At 37.5% G+C, this 20,378-nt stretch overlaps 1 protein-coding gene across 2 annotated transcripts in view; it reads right to left on the reverse strand.

The window, feature by feature from the left end:
• Window positions 1-19,896, reverse strand: part of SPAST (spastin) — a 29,024-nt gene extending 9,128 nt beyond the window's left edge. Inside the window, exons 1-9 of one of the 2 annotated variants that reach the window (XM_010021970.1) lie at window positions 19,790-19,896; window positions 14,454-14,549; window positions 7,571-7,758; window positions 6,450-6,583; window positions 6,075-6,168; window positions 3,203-3,277; window positions 1,874-1,945; window positions 1,276-1,351; window positions 676-767 (exon numbers count right to left, since the gene is read on the reverse strand). In XM_010021970.1, the coding sequence (XP_010020272.1) occupies window positions 676-767; window positions 1,276-1,351; window positions 1,874-1,945; window positions 3,203-3,277; window positions 6,075-6,168; window positions 6,450-6,583; window positions 7,571-7,758; window positions 14,454-14,549; window positions 19,790-19,835 (873 nt within the window). In that variant the 5' untranslated portion in view covers window positions 19,836-19,896. The remainder of the gene's footprint in view (window positions 1-675; window positions 768-1,275; window positions 1,352-1,873; window positions 1,946-3,202; window positions 3,278-6,074; window positions 6,169-6,449; window positions 6,584-7,570; window positions 7,759-14,453; window positions 14,550-19,789) is intronic. The other variant, XM_010021978.1, reaches the window with a different exon arrangement.
• Between the last annotated feature and the right edge of the window lie 482 nt (window positions 19,897-20,378).

The raw sequence follows: 20,378 nt of genomic DNA on the forward strand, positions 1-20,378 counted from the left end.
GTGTCCCAACTATGAAATCCAGTTCCCTTTCCTATTACATACTTGCTATTAAATATATTCTTAACTGCATGCTGTCATCTCTATGTCACAATGCCAAGAAAAAATTTACAGCTCAATAAAAAGCATATTAACACAGAAATTAATCCTTCTGATTGGTCAGAGCTATGTATACTCCTGATCTGAACTAGTCTGAAATCCTCATTCCTCAAGTCTCACCTTACCCCTTGACAGTACATGCTTTTATGACATATATCACTTAAAAACCAAAGAGACACTACTTAAAAGCCATTTCACCTTCTTTTGTTTTGCCCAAACGATGAGATGTGCTTTACTGAAATATGCAACTGCAAACAAGGATTCAAGTCTGACTAACCCTCAACTGTCCCCCTTGCCCTGTAAGAACACTGGTTCTCACAACTCTTATTTTCTGTTATCCTTTCAATCCACTATTTCAGCTCACCTCCGGATTACTACCTTCCACCCCAGATTGAATTTTCCAGAATACTACAGTATGCAGGTGAAAAATTAACAGATATATGTAAAATCTGTTTGCTGACAAAGGCGGGGAAGAGGGGTACAGAGCTAAGCCCCTCTTTGTGCTTCATTTGTAGTATGTACTGACACTACATTAGCCAATTCAGATAAATCAAACAATACCTAATGCTTGATACTTACACCATCAAATTCTATTAGAAATTCTGTTTTTAGACGCCTACTAGCATCATGTTCACCTTCTCGTCTTTCACACAAAAGGCTATCAACTTCATCTAGAAAACAAAACAAGCCATCTTAATTAAGCATAAACATCAAAATGTCTTTATATTTGCCCAAGTTCTTTTGCTCATATAGGGCTCCAGTAAGAGAGATCAGATCTTTATTCCTTAGGAGACAGACAGATCTTAGTAAAACTTAGAAGCTGGTATAACGTGTTGTCCTTTGAATATGTAACACCAAGCACAGATGGGGGGGGGGGGAAGCCTGCTCATAATAAACTACAACTCAGGACAAGCAAAATCCATTTTCATATTTGAAGTATAATACATAAAAGGGACAGCATTTGTATTTTTGAGGGCATTTCTTCCCACTATTAACACCAATTAAGTAACTTAACAGTAATCTAACATGCATTATATAGAACTACTGATTAGGCAGCTGGTCATATGTGAGACACTCTCCACTGCAGAACTACACAAAGAAGTTTACACAATTATTCTAATTTAATAAATCAAACTTTTAAAGAAAATACACAGAAGTCAACAATATTTAAGGTCTTACCAATAAATATTATAGAGGGTTGAAGTTCTCTGGCTACTGCAAATAGAGCACGCACCAGTTTCTCCCCTTCACCCACCTAAAACAACAATAAACTCTTTTTGCAGGGGGTTTAAGAAAGTGTTTATTACAAGACAGCTAACATAAGGACCCACAGGAAATCTTGCTGATAACCAACCACAGTCAGTCCATTCATACATGCTCGATTATCAGTAGTTCAGTATTACATGTGACAGTATTGTTTACGTCTTAAAAGAAACATTACAACTTCACTTGTGATCACACACGAGTTGTGAAGAGATTTTGGTGAGTAAATTATCGAAGTGAAAGGGAGCTGGCACCCACTTCATTTACTTTTTAAAGAACCCCAAAACCACTCATTTATAGGACAGCCAGGGTCATCCTGAACCACAAAAGCATTTGACATTGGAGTTATCACAAGCACAAACCAAATTGTTTTTACTTCACAAGTCACTTTAAAGCTTTACTTTCACTACAGGCTAACAGTTCACCACGGACTCATTAGAAGTCTCTGACCTTCTTAAGCCTTAATTACAACATGTCTGTTTTCAGATCAATATAATTTACAGCTGCTACTTACGTATTTTGAAGTTAGGCTCGCTGCACTTATATTAAAGAAAGTAGCATTTGATTCTGCTGCAACTGCTTTGGCCTAGGAGATGGGGGAAAGAAAAAAAAGGTACTTTTAAAAACATCACACTGAAGATAGATACCTCTCTGCTTCTGTAGCTAGCACTAATGTCCTGACTGATGATCTTGAAAACCTCTGTTCCTTCAAAGGGAACACCTTGTAGATACTACAGAAAACTTCTATACAGGCCACTTACAAATAAGAACAGATAAGGAGTCGAACCACTAGAGAAATTTCCAGACTCCCAGACTTCTTTAATCACATCGTCTCCATAGCCAACTACAACTTGCTTACTGAAGAATTCAAGTCTCCACCTCCGTTCAATGTATCCTGAGTAGACATGAGAGGCAGTTTTAACTAATTTAGGGTGGTAATTTAGGGCAGAAGTTGGATCAAACCTCATTAAAAATTACAGCTCTTATTTTTTTTCTCTCCTTACCCTATCCACACAAAAACTGTTTTCAGAGGAAAGCTAGGAAAAATTAGATCAGCCATAATGCTCACACACAGAACCCTCAACAGTTTCATCATATTGAAGAAATTATGATTCCCTGGTTATACAGTTTAATTTCAGTGATTAGCAAGTATGTCCCAGTACATAAAACACAACTGCTAAGCCCAAGCGAGTTGCTCAACATTCACACCCCTGCGCTTCAGAGCTGATCCAGCTTCAGTATTAGCAGAGGGAGCGAGCAGCTGCACCACACCATGTGATGCAGGATGATGTGCCCAGCTCAGCTGCATCAGGACACGCGATGCTCCCTGGCTGAGGCACAGCCATTTCACTCCAGTTGCCCCTTTCTTCAGCACATCAGGCTGAGGGAACAAGCAGCAGTCAGACAGCTCCACAGCACTTACGCTCTTTGAGCAGCGATGTGGAAGTGAGAAAACCCCCTTTCTTGCTACAGTGCTCCCTCCTCTCCATTTCAAAAATGCACTTCTAGTTCGTTTACTGGAGAGCAGACCATGTGTGATTAATCACTACTGTACACAAACAATTAACTGTGTTACTTTTACTATCTCTGAAAATAAAACTTGGACTTGCTGCTTTAAGATACTACTTGTGATAGTGAAAATAGTTACATAGAGAACAGTTTAGCAATTTCGTCCCATGTAAAATCCACAGTCAAGAACAATTTTGCATTTTTGTGTTAAATTGACACCGCAACACATATCCAGGAAGAATACACAGGTTATTACTACAACACCCAAACTGAAAGCCACCCCTCATAGTTACATTATAAGCCCACTAACTCATGCATTAAGTAGTTTTCTCACCAACATTGTCTTCCCATTTCCTGGTGGGCCAAACAGCAATAAACCACGTGCAGGGGCTCTAAGTCCTGTAAATAACTGAAAAGTACATCACTGTAAGTTACCTTCAAACACTTAGAGAAAGCGTTGATTTACATTTGTAAGGAAACAGTTTAAGATTGAGGTATGGCTCACTGGCTATCAGTGGTACCAACAGTAGCAGTGCTGCAACAGTACCAGGTTTTAGAGAACTATATTCTATTACTAACTTAACCTGATGCATGTCATTATTGTTTCCCACACAACAGTTAAATCACATTATGATCATTCTGTGCATACACACCTTGTGAAAGCAGCATAAAAGGCTTTAATACTTCCCACGAGACAGACCAGCCCAACAAGTTTAAAGCATGAATTTGATTTAAAAAGGGGGGAATGCAGGTGTGTAGTTAAAGAGTCAAAGCAATGGTCTTACTAACTCCATATAGAAGAACTCCATCTTTCTCTTTTTCTTATTAAATGAAACCTGAGAAAACAAGCTTTGACTGGAACTATTTAAAAATATTACTTAACACCCACCTACTCTCTCTGAACACTGCTGGTAATAATCTCCTCGCTCTCACTTTGCACTGGATTAATCTTTCCTACTCTATAAAATTGCACCCATCACGTGTAGCATCACAGCAAGCAGATCTACGAATTCCCATGGAGTATGTGTATTTTAATTATTCCTGTAGCCTGTTTTCGCCAGCACTTTGTCTTCACCTCTTTTCTCTAGAGTTCTGGAGTTCCTCCTTTGGTCTCACACTCTCCCCTCCATTCCAGCTTCCAATAATTCCAACAATCAACCAGAAAGAACAGCAGGGCATCTCATATACATACACACACCACATTTAAACACCAGTGTCAGCAGGCACTCCTTTCCACACTAGCCATGACAACACATGGCCCTGTTACTAGTGTAGTGTTTCTGAGATGACCACACAACATGCATGTTCTATATAATTCCATCATTCACAGCATTTTGCTTGTGCTTGACTTTGATCACTAGAAATAGGTATCCAGCCTGATTGTATTCACCAATACATACCACCTATGTTCAAATATATTGCAGTGTTTTAACCTGGATAACTACATTCCTCAAGCACTTCTGCTTTCTGCGCTGCATACCACCATGTGCATCTCCTGCCTGACCCATTTTGTTTGGAATCATTCTTTGGGAGTTCCATCATTTTCAAGATACTCCAGACCAAATCTACAACTCTCCCTTACCTTGATCATCATCTATACAGTTCAACTGCAACTGCCATTTATCACTGAGAGACACTAAGCTTTTAATGTTTTTGTTAATAGACTAATCATACCATTAATTCAGAAATAGTCTGAATTCATTGCTACCATTTTATTAGCATCTTGCTGCTGAAATGGTTGCAGCCACTGTTTTCTGTTTATTCACCTCAACTCTTGCTTTCCTACAAAAACACCATTAATTCGCTTGTTTAAATGTGAATTTGAATTCAAAACTCATTAAGGTTAAAACTGAATTAGTATTTAATTAGCTAAGTATTCCCCTATAGTTGCCACATCTACCATGTTCATTTACAAGGAATAAAACCAATCTCTCTTCTTCCAAAGAAGATTTGAAAATTCACAGAACTCTCTGTCCTTATTGTATCTCAGCCTACACCAATCTCAGGCCCATTGCTAGCTACAGTAATATGAAGATGACCTTATTGAAAACATCAACTGCTATTGGAAGAGAGTCGTAACTATTCTAAGCCTCACAGCTCAAAGTACTTCCCACCCAGCTCATTGTATTAGTGTTACTGAACAACAAACTTGACATACTAAAGCACTGTAATAACAGACTGTACAATGACATTTCCTTTTGCGTAAGAATACCAGAGCATGCATATTTGATGTCAAAGCTTTGTTTTCGTCAGGCCTCGTATTCCTGTGATGCTATGCCAGGTTTAGGGTTTCTCATCAAAACCAGAAACCGTATTAATGAGGAAGACCACAAAGCAACTCCAGTCAGCTGTCAATGTGACAAGAGAGATCCACAAACAAAGAACAAACAACAATTTTGTTTGAATCATGAGCGCTGCAGTAAATCATTGCATGCAGTATCTGCAAGAGCCCAGCAACTTTCCTTTGCTTTAAGTAGCTCAGGAAACTCCAGTAGCCCATAGACCAGACCTGGACCAAAAGCCTAAGTGACCCATTCCCACATAGCCAAGTGAAGAGGAAATCTGCCCTCAGGTGTTATACACCTCAATGCACTTGCTTGTTCACTCCACTTCTTTGCATCTTCTCCTGCTGTGACTAGACTATTAGGAACACCTAACCAACATCCACACAGAGAACACGACCACAATAACAACTTAACACTTTCCAAATCAGATAGTGGCACAACTTAATTTACCTGTACAAATCTCATCTGTTGCACTCTTCCAGTTCTGGGCTTTGTCTTTTACACGTCCATATAGTTGGACACACAGCTACAGCTACCTGGAACAGTTTTCAGGATATTTTTTGTTTTGTTTTGGTGTTTTAGAGGTTTGTGGTTTGCTGGTTTGTTTTGGGCTTGTGTTTGGCATTTCTGAGTTTGGGTTTTTTTGTTTGTTTTGGTAGGGGAGTTATTTCGTTGGTTTTTTTTAAAGCACCTGACTCAGCACTTTCTCCACCACTGACTAACCAGAAGATCGGGAAATTCATGGTAGTATTTTAACATATACCTGCTTAATTCTTGTTTCCCACGACAGCCATCACCACACAGCTATCAACAGCAATCATAACCAGTAAAGACAGGATTCAAGAATCACCATTTCATGTATGAAGCACACTACATTTCTCTGATTCTGTCACAGGCTGATAACGACACCCAGTTACTTACCTCAGGTCTAAGAGAAGGAAGGATAACAATCTCTTGCAAAGCTTGTTTAGCCAGTTCCTGCCCTGCAATATCATCAAATTTGACAGCTGGCCCACTAACAAAGAAATGGAATACTAATTAGTCTAACAATGAGATAGTCTTCTTCAGCTGCAGCTGACCAATTTAATGCATTTGACTATTTATACAGAACCCTTTTGAGGAAATCTACAACTTACATTCCTAAGCTCTTAAAAAGATAAGCATTTAAATTTTCATCCTTTTGCCAAAGTAACAACAAAAAAATCCTACCCAAAATGATCCCTCCCCAAATCCACAACAAACTAGAAGTACTAATTTAATTGTACTGAATAAAAACCTACTTTTCTTCAGACTTACCTATCAACAATTTCATTCAGGATAAGATTAGCAAGATTACTGTCCACATTTCTAAATATCTTCAAGTCTTTCTTTTTTCGAGGAGCAGTGGTAGGAGTAGAAGGCTTATTTGTTCTACTGTTTTTAGGAGCAACCTGGAGAGGGGGTGGAAAACACCAAACAAAAAACAAACAAACAAACAAACAAACAAACCAACAGCTTAATATTTTTAAAGCATACTGCTAACAAAATTACTTAATTTGCTCCAGTAAAACCTAATAGGTTAACCAGTACTAGATACTGATGCTCTATTTTGCTACAAATCATACTATCATATTCAGCCACAGGTAAAACATCTTAGGCTCCAGTGGTGAGGTGGTTTTGGTGATTCTGTTGTTGTTTGGTTGGTTTGGTTGGTTGTAAGATAATTCATATTTAACGACAGTATCTTCCCCCAGCTTACTCCAGAAATAGAGCATCACAGTTCCAGATTCTCAGTACCTATAAGCAAGAATTTCTACTGCTGTCCTACTTTGATAATGAGCCACTTAAAAGCCTTCATACTATAGCAGCAATAATGTTTAACCACATTTATGTTCTGTCCATCCTGATTTTTTATCACTTCCACTTTACTATGGAGTAGCAGGGGGGAGATAAGGAGGGAAGGGTAAGAGACAGGTCAAAAGAAATGCAGTGGTTTTGTGTCTTATTACTATAGTTTTGTATTTCAGCCACAATCTAACCAAACTTGCTTTTCAATGTGGTTGCAATAGAACCTGTGCACATGTGCTTTGGAAGAGATGGAACATGAGAAAATCTGTTGTTCGGTTTCTCCATCTTTTATGTACTCAGACTAACATTTATTTTTCTCCTAGATAAGCTTTCCTCAAGTTTTCCATGCAAATTTCAAAACAAGTATTATTTATTACTGCAATTACACTTGAAATCCATTTGTATGCAGCCACCCGAAGCCTCCCTGATTTCTAAAATCCACTCTGCAGCCCAGCTCAAGAGGCTTTTAGATTTTTTTCTAAAAATGTTCTGCTACTACAATACTGCAATAAAGGCAGTAAATCTGAAGTTTGTTCTGGAATTTACATGGAGTTTCCAAGTGTATACTGCTACATTTATCCTCACCATACCTTGTGAGCTGAAGCTGAAGGATTAGGTGCTGGTCTAGAGACAGAAGATGATGATATCCCACTGTAGCTAGGTGTTCTATGGTGACCTGAAAGGCCTGTGGATCCAGTTTTTGCAACAGTTTTTGAACGAGGAAGGGAATTACTCGTGTGTGTTAAGGGATCCTTCTTTTTTGGAACTGCTCCACTTTCTATAAAGAAAACCAATGCCATGAGAACATTTTCAGCAGCCATGCTTTCACCACCAATTCTAACTTGAAGATAATATTGTTGACATGTATTATAGTAAAATAACACAAGTTTTTAAAGAGGTTTAGTACTTTTAAGGGGACATTAACTGCAGCTTTCTCCTAAATTAAGTTTTTAATTTTTAGGAGCTCTCAAAACCAACATTAGTTAACCACCTCAGACAAGCTAGAGATAGGCAAGTCCTGTAACAAGGGAAGAACACCATCTACTCCTTAAGACAGAACACAAGCCAGAAAATTTTCCTTCTGAAGAATTCCTAAAACCAAAATGATCACCAAACCACAATGATCACCAAATCTGAAGCCATTCAATTCAGATCATTCATTCCTTAGTGATGTTAGCAGGCTAATTACTTTGGATGCCAACTAACACTACCTAGCACCTTCCACACAGAAGCTTCACTAAGGCACTTTGAATTGGGAAAACTTAAAATACTTATACCTGCAAGCAACTGCCAGGAGATTTTTCTCACAACTTTGTTTCACTTCAGGAATCTCAAGTGGTAAGTAAGTAAATTCTAAAGCTCTGAAGTGGCTTATCTTCCTACATTTAAAATAAACCCTTAAAATATTGTATTATAGCACTGAATTCAACCACCAACACGCATTCCGTTCACACTCTAATTCACTCTGATGACAGAGCAGGAAGGTCTCAGATTAGGTGACAAATAAGGCTTAATATTTGCCACAGGTGATTAAAATATAAAAGACCATTTTGGTCCAGAGTAGGTGGAATAGCACTTGATTTCTATGTTCTCCATATGGGACACACAATAAAGTTCCTTGGCACAGAAACAGCAAGTGCAAAACATCAACTAAGAGGGCAGAACGTGCTACAATGAGCAGGCAGGTTGGTCAAGCTGGTTAATGATTAGAGCATAGCATCAGACTGGGGTGTTTGTGGTGGGAACACAATACTGGAAGCTGTCTAGTATAGTACTGCTATCCACAATGGAAACTATAAATACTGCCTTATCCTTTTAAAAGGATTAAGAAGCCTTTTGATTAGGCAAGAGAAATATGGCATAAAAGGTAAGGAAGCTCAAGATGGATTTCAGCTACAAGTTTCTCCGCTAAGATGTTATAAATCTGCTACTTGGTTTGACTCCTTAGTCCCAAGCAATGGGCCGAAGAACCCTGATTCTTAAGGAAGTTAATGTCTATGAAAAATTTTTAACTTATAATATTGCAGTTCAGTGAAAAATACTTGAAGTAGGAAGCCTCAATTTTAAATGATGTGTTTAAAACATTCAAATAAGAATTCTTCAGTGAACAGTATCATGGGACAATCAGTTAATTACTACCATGTTCTCAGCCTCTTGCATCCTACCAAGAGCAAATCTTTATACAGCCTGCAGTTATCCACATGTTGAACTACTTGGCTAACAAGCTTCTAACGCCTTTCCTGAGTCACAAATCTACCCCTTTTAGGAGTTACAGTAGGTCTGCAGGTGTCATCATAAACAATGCAGATGTATCAATATGCAAAAAACAAGGGAACGTGAAGAACATAATTAACTACATTTACCTGTAAGATATTTCCTGAAAACCAAAACCAAAAAGTGCCTACTGACTAAATCACTCACAGATCCAGAGCAGGTTAAATTTAGTCATTCCTGCACAGGAATTTCTAAGTCAAAAACTCTTCAAAATTAGGCATACGAAGTAACTTTCAAGTTCAAAAAGCAGTCTGTGAATGAACCACTTCAATGGTCCAATTTAATCAAAAGGTGGCACTCTGGTCTGTTCATTGGGTTTTTTTGGTTTGTCTTATTCTCCAGTCTCATTTGCACAGCTGGCTTTAAGTCAAGACAGGAAGGCACCAAAAAGCTAAAGTAGCATTTCTCCATCTCCTTCACCCTAACACATTGCCCAAGTATCACACTTTCCCAGAACTACCCCCATCCATTGAGAACGACACACACATACTGCAATTCCGAGGATCATAAAACTGCACAGGTAAGGGGTATTTCAAGAAGCTGGCAATAAGGGGCCAGGGAGGAGGGGGGAAGGTTTAAATACAAATTACAATTTACTCTAACTGTACGTCCAGGAATCAAGACCATTACTAAGTTTACATATGTTCTATGGTCAGTCCCACTGGGTAGCACAGAAAGAAGCACTGATGAACTGCTCTTGAACATAGTTGTTCTGTGTCAACTCCAGAGGGAAACTCATTTTATATACAGATTTGTACTGAAGTGGCAAATAAAAATGAGACCAAACTTTTCCAAATTACAGTTTATCTAAAGTTTACCTATTTCTAAAGCATTAAGTGTTTAAGTGCACATGCACGTCACTTTTCAGACTTACAGCCCCTACTGTTTCATTACATAAGATATATATTTTGCTGTAACAAATGCAGAACCCCCCCAAACACATTTCTCAATCATTTGTATTGGTCATCTGCTGAAAGACTGAAAATAAGCCTAAGTGACCTTAAAACCTTTGTGATATCTCCAGCAGCCTTTTGCCAAATGTTTCACCATTCTGTATAAAACAGTAGGAAAGGGTCTGAAATATGTTCTGATGACAAAAACTATGGTGTTTTCTTCAAGTGTATTCAAAACACTGAATGATTCAATTGTCTACTTTATATATACTTATAGAATAACAATAGGGGCTTGATCATTTTGATTCTGTTCTCCAATTCTTGACTGGACAGAATAATGTACATTAAAGCTCCAAGCTGAAGCCACTGGGTTATCCAGACGTAACGACTACCTGGTCCTGAAAGCATCCTTGAAATTTTTAATTTAAACAAGCAGTGGCATTTGCAGTCTTGCAGAACCGTTTCCAGCCTTCAACTGTGACACCTTTAAAAACCACCAGGGAACATTTCTCAGAAATTCCTTACGTATGCCTATTGAGAACTGATGGAAAGTGACTAAGCCAAGTTATTGTATGTGGTTTGTGGGCCCCAAATTGGGAAAAAACAATTCACTGGAGTAGAATTATCTCCAACTTTATGTACATAGCTTTATTAAAATAAAAAATAATCTTTAAACTTCTTAGCTATAAATTTTTCTGCAAATATTATATAGCAAAATACATGCAGCAATTGCCAGACTGATAGTTATTCAGGATCAGCATTCACAATAGCCCCCAAAATAGCAATTCCTTCAAAGATTATATTCACCTTTTTCAGATAGGTAGATTCAAGTAATAAAATGTACCTAAGACAAAGCTTCAGTACATAATAACGACATGTCCCACATTTCAAATGGCAGCACAGCTATGTAGATCAGGGAGTTCTATGCAGTAGCTATATAGTTCAGAAAATTCTCCTTTCTGAATTGACAGACATGTCAAAGACCTATTGTTGCCAAATTATGGCGCTAAAAACCATCATACTGCTACTTGTTCTTCTACTTGGGAAGCTCCTTAAAAAAACTTCAGTCCTAACAGAATTTCTGTGACTTGAAAAATATTGCCAATATACGCCTACTATTAAAGACATGCCAGCAAATCCTTCCAAGTGAAAACTGAGATAAAATCCTAGCTACTTCCACAGTGCTAATGCTGTGACAAGAAAGAAATCTAATGCTTTCTCTGACCACCTACCATGCTGAAATTTGCATATTAAATGTGAAATGGTACACTGGAATTACTTTATTACTATCAGTATTGTATGCCCAGTAAGTAACTTCACAAAACTCAAACACTGCCTTGGCAAGACTGGCATAATCTTCTTCCCAAGCCATTTTAAAAAGAAAACCCAACAACCCACAATGCAAAGGCAAACATGCATGTCTGGAAAAAAACCCAAACAGCCAAATTGTTTTACATCTTATTTAAGACTGCTATGAGAACAAGAGTGATGGATATTAAATAATAAATGCATATTTAAAAATAAAGTTTTGGGTCAAAGGTACTTGTTACTACTCTTAAGACAAGTTACTGCATAGCCTTCTGCAACTGAAGGGCAGGTGATATTCCTGTAATGATGTTTTTATAAAACCTCATTATAAATCTATTAGATAAATTCTCAGGAAAAATCACTAGCTATTCAGGTAAGTTAACTATGAATGAGGAAGACAGGGATAGGTAGTCATTTATGCTAGAATCAAGTAAATTGGCCTGAAAAGCTGACAAATAGTAGCTTGAGAGAAAGAAAATATCTCAAATTAGTAACACTTTGTAAATACCAAAAAAAAAAAAAAAAACCCCAAAAAAACCCAAAAAACAAAACAAACCAAAAAAACCCCCACAAACCAGTATATCTGTAAGAATAGAATATCCTACAGAATTAAGAAGCAAACACATCTGTAAAGGTTTTGGCCTTTAAAGGCATATGAAAAAGCAAAGCACTGTCTGACCAAGGAACATGCAACAAGCACTTTCTTGGTTTTAAAAACTGCACCACGTTTCATACTTCATAATATCCTAGACTTTAAAAATGCCCAACCTAACAGAAAATGAAGCTTATGCCAGAGCCCTGTGGCTCAGTACCTCTGCAGTATACCTCTACTTTCCCAGTGACAGCAGTCCTCTTATCTCAAATAGCCTCTCCCAGTAGCAGCAGTTGTCTTATCTCAAATAGCCTGCAAGCTGATTTTGTAGTTTTCTAGGAATCTGCAATCTACTTTGTATTTTTAAATGACTGCAGCTCTCCATGTTAAAATACCACCTTTATTACAACATGTATAAAGAAATAATAACAGTAAGATTGGCAGATTGAAGTAAAACTGATGCAATACTTCTAAGAAGAAAGAGTAGCAGGAACATGTTCTTACAAACAAGACTCCCTCTGCTTACAGCCCTCCACAAAAAGGAGTCAGAGAGCCTGAGCATGGGCGTGTGGGCACCAGCCAGCTAGGAAATTCAGATGACTGTTAACAGGCTGACTTTACTGGTACTATCAGGGATCCTACAGTTGCAGAAGTTCAGTACTTTGGTTAAACCTCTGACTTCCACAAGTTATGAATCTCAAGTTTACCTCTGGCAAGTGTAAATGCAAACAGAAATGGAACAAGTCTCCTGAAGTCTCATTCAAAGTAATTGGTGGACACCTGGAACTTAACTCTTACAACTTGCTCTTTAGTCCTTCCACCTCTCCTCAGATCCCCCTAAGACTGGTAAATTAAAGTTTCCCTGTTAGCCTGCACTCCTTTTCAGAAAGTGGGAAGACTCAGGAAAAAAAAGCATCCCCATAAAGACCATGGCCCTTCACTGTTGTTTCACTACCCTTTCCTCCACAGTCTGGCAGAAGTGGCTCAGTGGTTCATCTTCTATAAATCACTAGAAGTATGACTCCAAATGGGTAAATGACTAATACTACTTTCCATGTTTACCAACAGTGACCACCTCCTGCTACAGAAACTTTTGTAAAAAACAACTGCCACAGAACTGGCAAAAATGTTTCTGCATTTCCAGTAGACGCCAATGGATAATCTATGCTTTGCTACTAACAGATTTAAGTAAATTAAAGTTAAGAGTGAAAGTTCAGTCCAACCTTCTGCAACATCCAATTCTGAAATATGTTGAGAAAAAGGTACAAAAAATATAAATGAAAGAGTTTAAAGAAAAGCTTGATCATTTTTAATCAAATGGAGCGTATTATAAACTTGTGTGTGTATATGTATGTATACGTTCATTAAGTCTCTAGCCAACCAGGTAAAGACAGGAGCCGTACTGGGTCATTTAAGGTGAAGGGTTCTCAAGGTCAATCTACATAGGAACTTGTACTGAAAAGCAATTTTAACTACATCTTTTTGACAAATGCAATTAACAAAAATATCATACATGCAGTAACATACAGGTGACTAACATGACACAGTTCCACTACTTTAACTTCTCATACATTATAAAGAATAAAACCAAGCAGTAAGATGACTTCAGAACTAGAAATGGAGCTAGAAAAGGCATGTTGCTTACATTAAGCTTCAAGTTTAGTTGCTTTAAAAACTGCATACTGCTCTTGACTCAGTAAACAAGCTTTATGAATTCCATTGCCTGTTTGCTCCACTTTATTTCACATTATAGTCTACTGCACAAAGTATCAGCTGAGATCACAGTTGTGACAATAGCTTACTACTGGCTTAAAACATTCCCTGAAGACAATTCACAAACCTCACAGCAACTTTACTCCTTGTGTATGGAGAAACAAGTTTACTTCTGTTATTTTAGCATCCCTGGTGCAGTCTTCTGGGAATGGATAAAAACAATCTTCTTTTACAAAAAGTAAGAGCTCTTCCCCCCACCTTGTTTTAATTGTGCATCTGTTTCTCAGAGTAAAAATCCCTGAAATTTAAAGCAGCACATTCACTCTCACAGTATCATGACGGAATAACTATTTATGTAGGCACAATATAACCTACATCCAGTACGCTGACTTTGACACTTTCTAGAACAGGTTTAATTTAATTCCTTTAAGAATATAACATGAGATATATTTACTAAAATGTTGCCTTAGTAAGTACAGTCATTGTTAAGAGAACCGAATACTATAAAACAGTGTTGTCAAAGCCATGGAGAGGAATGTATTTTATATAAAACCTTTACAAATAGAAATATAAAGCAAAATTTTATTTATTTAAAGTTGGTGGGGCCAGAACATAGCATTGCATATTTTTCCCTGCAGTACATCAGAAACTGAGAGACATCCCCTTAATAGGTGCTGGTAAAACCAAACCCACCTGACTGGAGATGTCCATTGCGGCATGCCAGGTTAGTACTGTCATTATAGACCTCCATTTGCGGCTTGGAAATTTGCAAAACTGCCTGCAGCTTCTCTACATAGTAGACAGAGGGGGAGGGAGGAAAAAAGGACAAAATAAACAAAAAAACCAAAAATGAACCAAGAAAATTTATGTTTGTTGAACACACAAATGTCAAGTTTGGTTTCGTTATACTTGATACAGGGTTAAAGATAAAAGGAGTATTTCTAGCTATTCTACACGTTTAGCAAATTTGTAAGAAACTTCTGTCAGTTGAAGCATGACTGAAAACAGGTTTAAAACTAGCCATTGGTGGCAGAGTTAATTATGACCATCTTTCTAGCCTAGTGACTGCAGTTACTTCCCAAAATGGTGAGGATTAATTCAACTTCATTTACTAAGTACTAGTGTTAATAACCCATTTCTAAAAGTCCTCCCCAAAGTGTTACTTTTGACCAACTGCAAGGAGCAATCCCTTTCCTGCATATTAAATGTTTCACTTAAGTGGTAACAGCCAGTCAGCATTTTACAGAAACCTCAACTGTTCAACCAAAACACCATAGATACATTAAGATAATGTCTTTCAAGATCTCTATTTAGAAATATAATTGCCTTGGAATTAAGTCAATAAAATAATCATGCAAGTCGTGTTATTTAAGAGCTTAAGAAACATCTGAATACAAGATTTACAAGGTTAAAGATTAAGGAGAAAGAAATTAACTCTAGGAAGTCATGATATATGCCAAAGCATATATCAAGGTATAAGGCTGCAGCTAACACAGAACAAGTCAGTCTCAGGCTTGTTTGTTCTCTACAGCTCACCTACCACTCCTGCTTTTCCCACTGCAGTTAAAAACCCCTAGGCCTCGCTTCTGGAGGAAGAATCGCCATTCAGAGCTTCCATATCATACAACCAACAAGCATAAACACGTCCTTGCTCCACTTCTTTGCCTATTAGTGGTATTTTTCCAGCCTTTCTGCCTCATTCATTTCTTCCGCACTCACTGCTTGGCTTCCCGGAAAAGTATCTTTAGGCCCAATAGTTTAAGTGATGGTTTAACAATAACATCCAGACTGAACAAGATGTGGTTTAGAGTGAAAACTTAGTAGCCACAGGCAAATATGAAAAGCTACAGTTCAAGATTAGTATGTGCACCCGGGGTTTACATTGCTTTACACTGAAAGCATTGAAGAGTCAGGTACAGTAAAACAAAAAAATGTTAAGTCACACAAGAACACCCTACAAAGAACCACAAGCTTTGTAAGTTACAAGAAGTTACCCTAAGAAACCTCCCTCTAAAGAAGCCTAAGAAAAGCCTTTTTTAGTATGACTGAGTGCAAACACAATGCACTATTTTAGCAGGCGCAGCACTACTGAAGGAAAAGAGCAGAATATTCTACTCCCTGCCCAGTGCATGCAGTCTGAACTGAAAGTACAGAGAGAAGCTTAAGAAACAAAATTAGTATTAACAGACTCAGTACGATATTAGACAATCAGTTAAGGTTTGGACTTCCGAACTTAAAAAAATCAAACCAAATCAAAACTTTGTAGAGAGTGACCATAATAAAATAAATTGGCTTGGGTAGGGATTCAGGAGATGCTATTTGTTTCAACACTACAGCTTGAGACTGGGGTTTTATCACAATTATCAACAGCTAAGAATTAATCCAACTGTTGCCCAGTTTCAATTTACACACTGTCTTCCCACCACATTACATATTCACGTGTAACTTTTAACATTGCACAGAAAATTACTTAAAGACAATATATAACTTTTCTTGAGAGACAGTGTAGCTCTAGAGCCCTCTGGAGCAGTAAAATTAAATTGAGCTATAAAATATCACTCCATGGCATTAAGAGGACATTATCACCCTCCGCTTAAATGCTTTTTCCCTATGACTCCAGACACTGGGGGGGGGGGAAGTTTACAGAATCTCATTCATTATTTCTCCTTGAAGATACAACATTGACATAAACCTACCAAATAAACACCACTGCAGCCATTGTCTTATTTAGGCAACACCAGACCTTGAGTTCAAGGTAACATTTCTAATTTAAAAAAAGGAAAACCAAAAAGTTACCCTATAACACAAGTCTGAAGCAAAACCACCATCACAACCAAGAAAGTGAAAAAATCCAAAAAGGTGTCCATGGAAGCCCATGTCTATACCTTAGCAGAATTATTACCAAAGAGGATACTGATGATAATTGTATGATGTGCCATGTGCATCCTTCAACCAAAATACTGAAGCTAACTGAAGTATACAGAAAGGCACTTGTGCTGCAGGAAATCTGTCCCCTACAGAAAGGGCCTCTGAAATGGGAGACCACTAACTCATACAGCACATGTACAGCGCTACAAGTGAACAGCATTGCACTGGACATTACGTTTACCTATCTTTAGGAACAGCAAACTGCTGAGCTGCTGAGTTTTATGTATCAATTATAGTAAGCAAATATTCCTCTCTGATTCTAAATATATCAAATTTAATGGTTCTACTGTGGGTGATCAGTCATCCAGGAGAGATCAGGTCTACAAAGACTAACTGAGCAAGACATCCACTCATCTAAATAACTGCACAGCTACCATACCTTAAACCATGCCAAAACCACGGACCGCCACTAATTCAAATGTTAGAACTTGGAAGTCCCCTGACAGCCAGCACAACTCAATACTCTCACTGGACTGCCAAAGTGGTCACCTTTAGGTGCCCTGAAACATACCTGGAGTAACTGCAGCTATCATAGTACAGCTTTAAAGAGACCATGATACAATGATTCAGGTTCAAGACGAAAACAGGCTTCAAAATAGTAAAGCCATCATCCAAGGTAAGTAGCTACATCTTCCTGGTTGAACATCAGTGGTGTGATGACACATGGTGATAATACATGGGAGTGATCAGACATCATGCTCCCATCAGTGGTCAAACACCCCCATCAGCAGTGTCAAGCAACTTAAAACTTACATTGATGATTTAACACACTTCAAAATAAATCAAAGCTCTTAGCTCTTCTAAGGGACAGTTATAATCCATATGATTTCATGTTCAGTTTCTACATATTACCAATGTAATTTGCTTGACTGGGTGGCATTTTAGTTAGTCTGCAATCGTATCTCTGCCTAGCAAGCAGGATGAAATATTTGACATTATTGTTTACTCTAAATCTGTTTTATCCTGCAAGATAATGCAATAAAAGAACTGCTTACTCTCCCTTAAGAAATTGAAAAATTCCACAGGGAAAACACTTTTTTATCTTAAGAGTCAGATTCATAGGAAAAATCACTTTATTGAACCTTTACAACTTCAAGAGTCTCAGGTTTAGTTCAACTACAAAAGCATCTCTACACCACTTAAAAGCTTCCAAGTAACAAGCTAAAAGCTACGCTTAGAATTGCACATGCAATTCAACTCAACATTACCTTAGATTTCCACAAAATCCACGTAAAATGACACAAAAAAAACAGATGCTGTCATACTTGAAAGTTGGTTAGATGGTATAACAAATATTACTGAAATAGATCCATAATGATCAAGTTTGAAGGGACTTAAATCCATTGGAATCTCTCTCCAAACATTATCTTTTTCCCTCCTGTAGCATGAATGGCTTCACATGCTTCCAAATTTTGCTCTCAGGTACACTGTTTGAGGCAGATCCTTAGTGCAAACTGAACAAGAGCCTATGTAGAACAAAGTACTAAACTTCTGGCAACTTCAAAGTAAAAATAAAATCAAATAATACTTGACATTAACTTACACAATAAAAACTATTTTGACTGCTTACCTTTCAATCTGCACGAGCAATACAAATAGCATGTGATCACACATTCAGGAAGTAGAGATTAATGTGCCAGCTTGACTTCAACTTGAGTTTTTTTTGTTATGTTAACCATTATCTTCTCCAGCACAGCAAGTAAGCAACTTATCAACGTTGCAAGTGCTACTTCAATAACACAAACAAGGACGAAGCACTACCCACAAAACAGACATTGCTACTTCAGGGTTCAAAGAACTGCAATTTTTTTTAAAGAAATCCTAGTTACTTGCAATTAGGATGTCAGCAACAAGACACAGCTTATCAAAGATTGTTAGCATATAATCTCTTTCACTCTTTTGTTCCCTAGTTTATATTATTTCTAGGAATCAGCCTTTAACCCTACTGAGTAAAAATCTTTTCTGTATATACTAAGATTCTACTGACAAGCACCCGTAAAAAAGCATAGAAGTCAGAAGCCTATTTCACCCATGTTCCCTTCACTTTTTAATAAAAGAACTAAGGATACCAGGAACTCAAAGGAAACAAAAGAAATTCACTTTCTTGTGGTTGTCACAACTTCCCTGACACTTATCAGCTAGGACCACAGAATCACAAAGTGCAAGTAAGAGGAGGAGAGAAAATGGGTTTTCCTGTCTGCTCTATATGCTCCTACAAGAGGCAGTCAGAAGAACTCAACACAGTTCAAGATTAAGGCTGCAGATACACAAATTAAACTCAAGTACATTTGTTAGTTCTTCCTTAAAGGGCCATTAAAACGTAATCCTTATTTTCATTTTACTGCCAAACTGAAAGCATTTCCAAAGTTCTCAATTTAGAGGATGCACTGCACAAAACTGTGGGTTTGTTGCTTTATGGGGGGATCGTTGTTTATCATGCACAGTACAATGCTATTTCCAATCCTGCCTTGTTTACTCTGTCCATTAAGAGCTTATATACAACACAATTTTGAAAAGCTATACAACACTATGCTTCTGAAGTGATCTTACCTGCTAGTCTTAAAATAGACCAGTACTAGATAAAACCTAAAGCATTAGGATTTCATAACCCTGTGGCCTACATGACACTAAAGAATTATTATTATTACTGCACATACCAATGATCAGGAAAAATGTTATGTGACAGCAGAATTAACAGAACATGAAGTAGTTACGCTTACAGAAGGCACACTTAGTACTCATGATCAGCAGTACATTGTAAGCTTTACTAAGTTCTAACACAGAAATCCTAAACTAGCTTCAACAAGAGTTAGTCAAGACTTCTGCAGTTTTGAGTCAAGCATGCTATGATATAAAGACTTACCAGTTACTTTTATATCTATATATTAAGGCATAGGGAAGCAGGTCATGAGATTCCAATTTTAAAATCCATCAACAGCATTGAAAAAATATTACTCTCAACTAAAAACCAGACTTAAGAGAGCCTACACAGATAATGACTCTTTCACTTTAAAAATCAAAGTAATATATTTGAAGAATGCATATTGGGAAGTTGTGCAAATAATGACAAGATCTCCAAAGTCATGAATTGTAAGTGGTACCTAAGAGCTGCAAGCGATCCTTGGCCATTGCCAAATTTGTCATCATTTTAGACTGCAGACGTCGAGCCCGTTCACACTGATCACCTTACAAAGAAAAATGAACGTTAAAACATAATTTGGCAAATCAACCTTTTAAAGTACTAAAATACTGACAACCAGGCTTTCCTCTTCTTTCTCCCATCCCCTATCTACCCTCTCCACTAAGAAACATCATTTCAAAACATTTAACACTGACCTAATATGTGTCCACTGTCACTGCATTTTTCTCAATGGAAGTTGAACAAAATAGATTTTTTAAAAAGCTTGAAAAGTGACTGAGAGGCAAGTACAATTTGAAATAAATCTCTTAGTTCAAAATGAACAGATTCAAAATCAGTTGACTGTGTCCCTTTACATTTCAAAACAAACAGAATTACAGACATTAATATCACCACTTCCTAAAGAATAATGTCTGTTCAAGTCAAGCTTTTTCTTTTTTCCTTTATTTTTTTTTAATGTGCAATTTACATGGGTTGTATCAAATGCCACTAATATTGCTGCATAAGTAAATTGTCACAATTCTATGATGGGGCTATGGGACTGATGGACA

The sequence above is a fragment of the Nestor notabilis genome, unplaced genomic scaffold (assembly GCF_000696875.1).
Source record: "Nestor notabilis isolate BGI_N333 unplaced genomic scaffold, ASM69687v1 scaffold29000, whole genome shotgun sequence".
Taxonomy (NCBI): Eukaryota; Metazoa; Chordata; class Aves; order Psittaciformes; family Psittacidae; genus Nestor; species Nestor notabilis.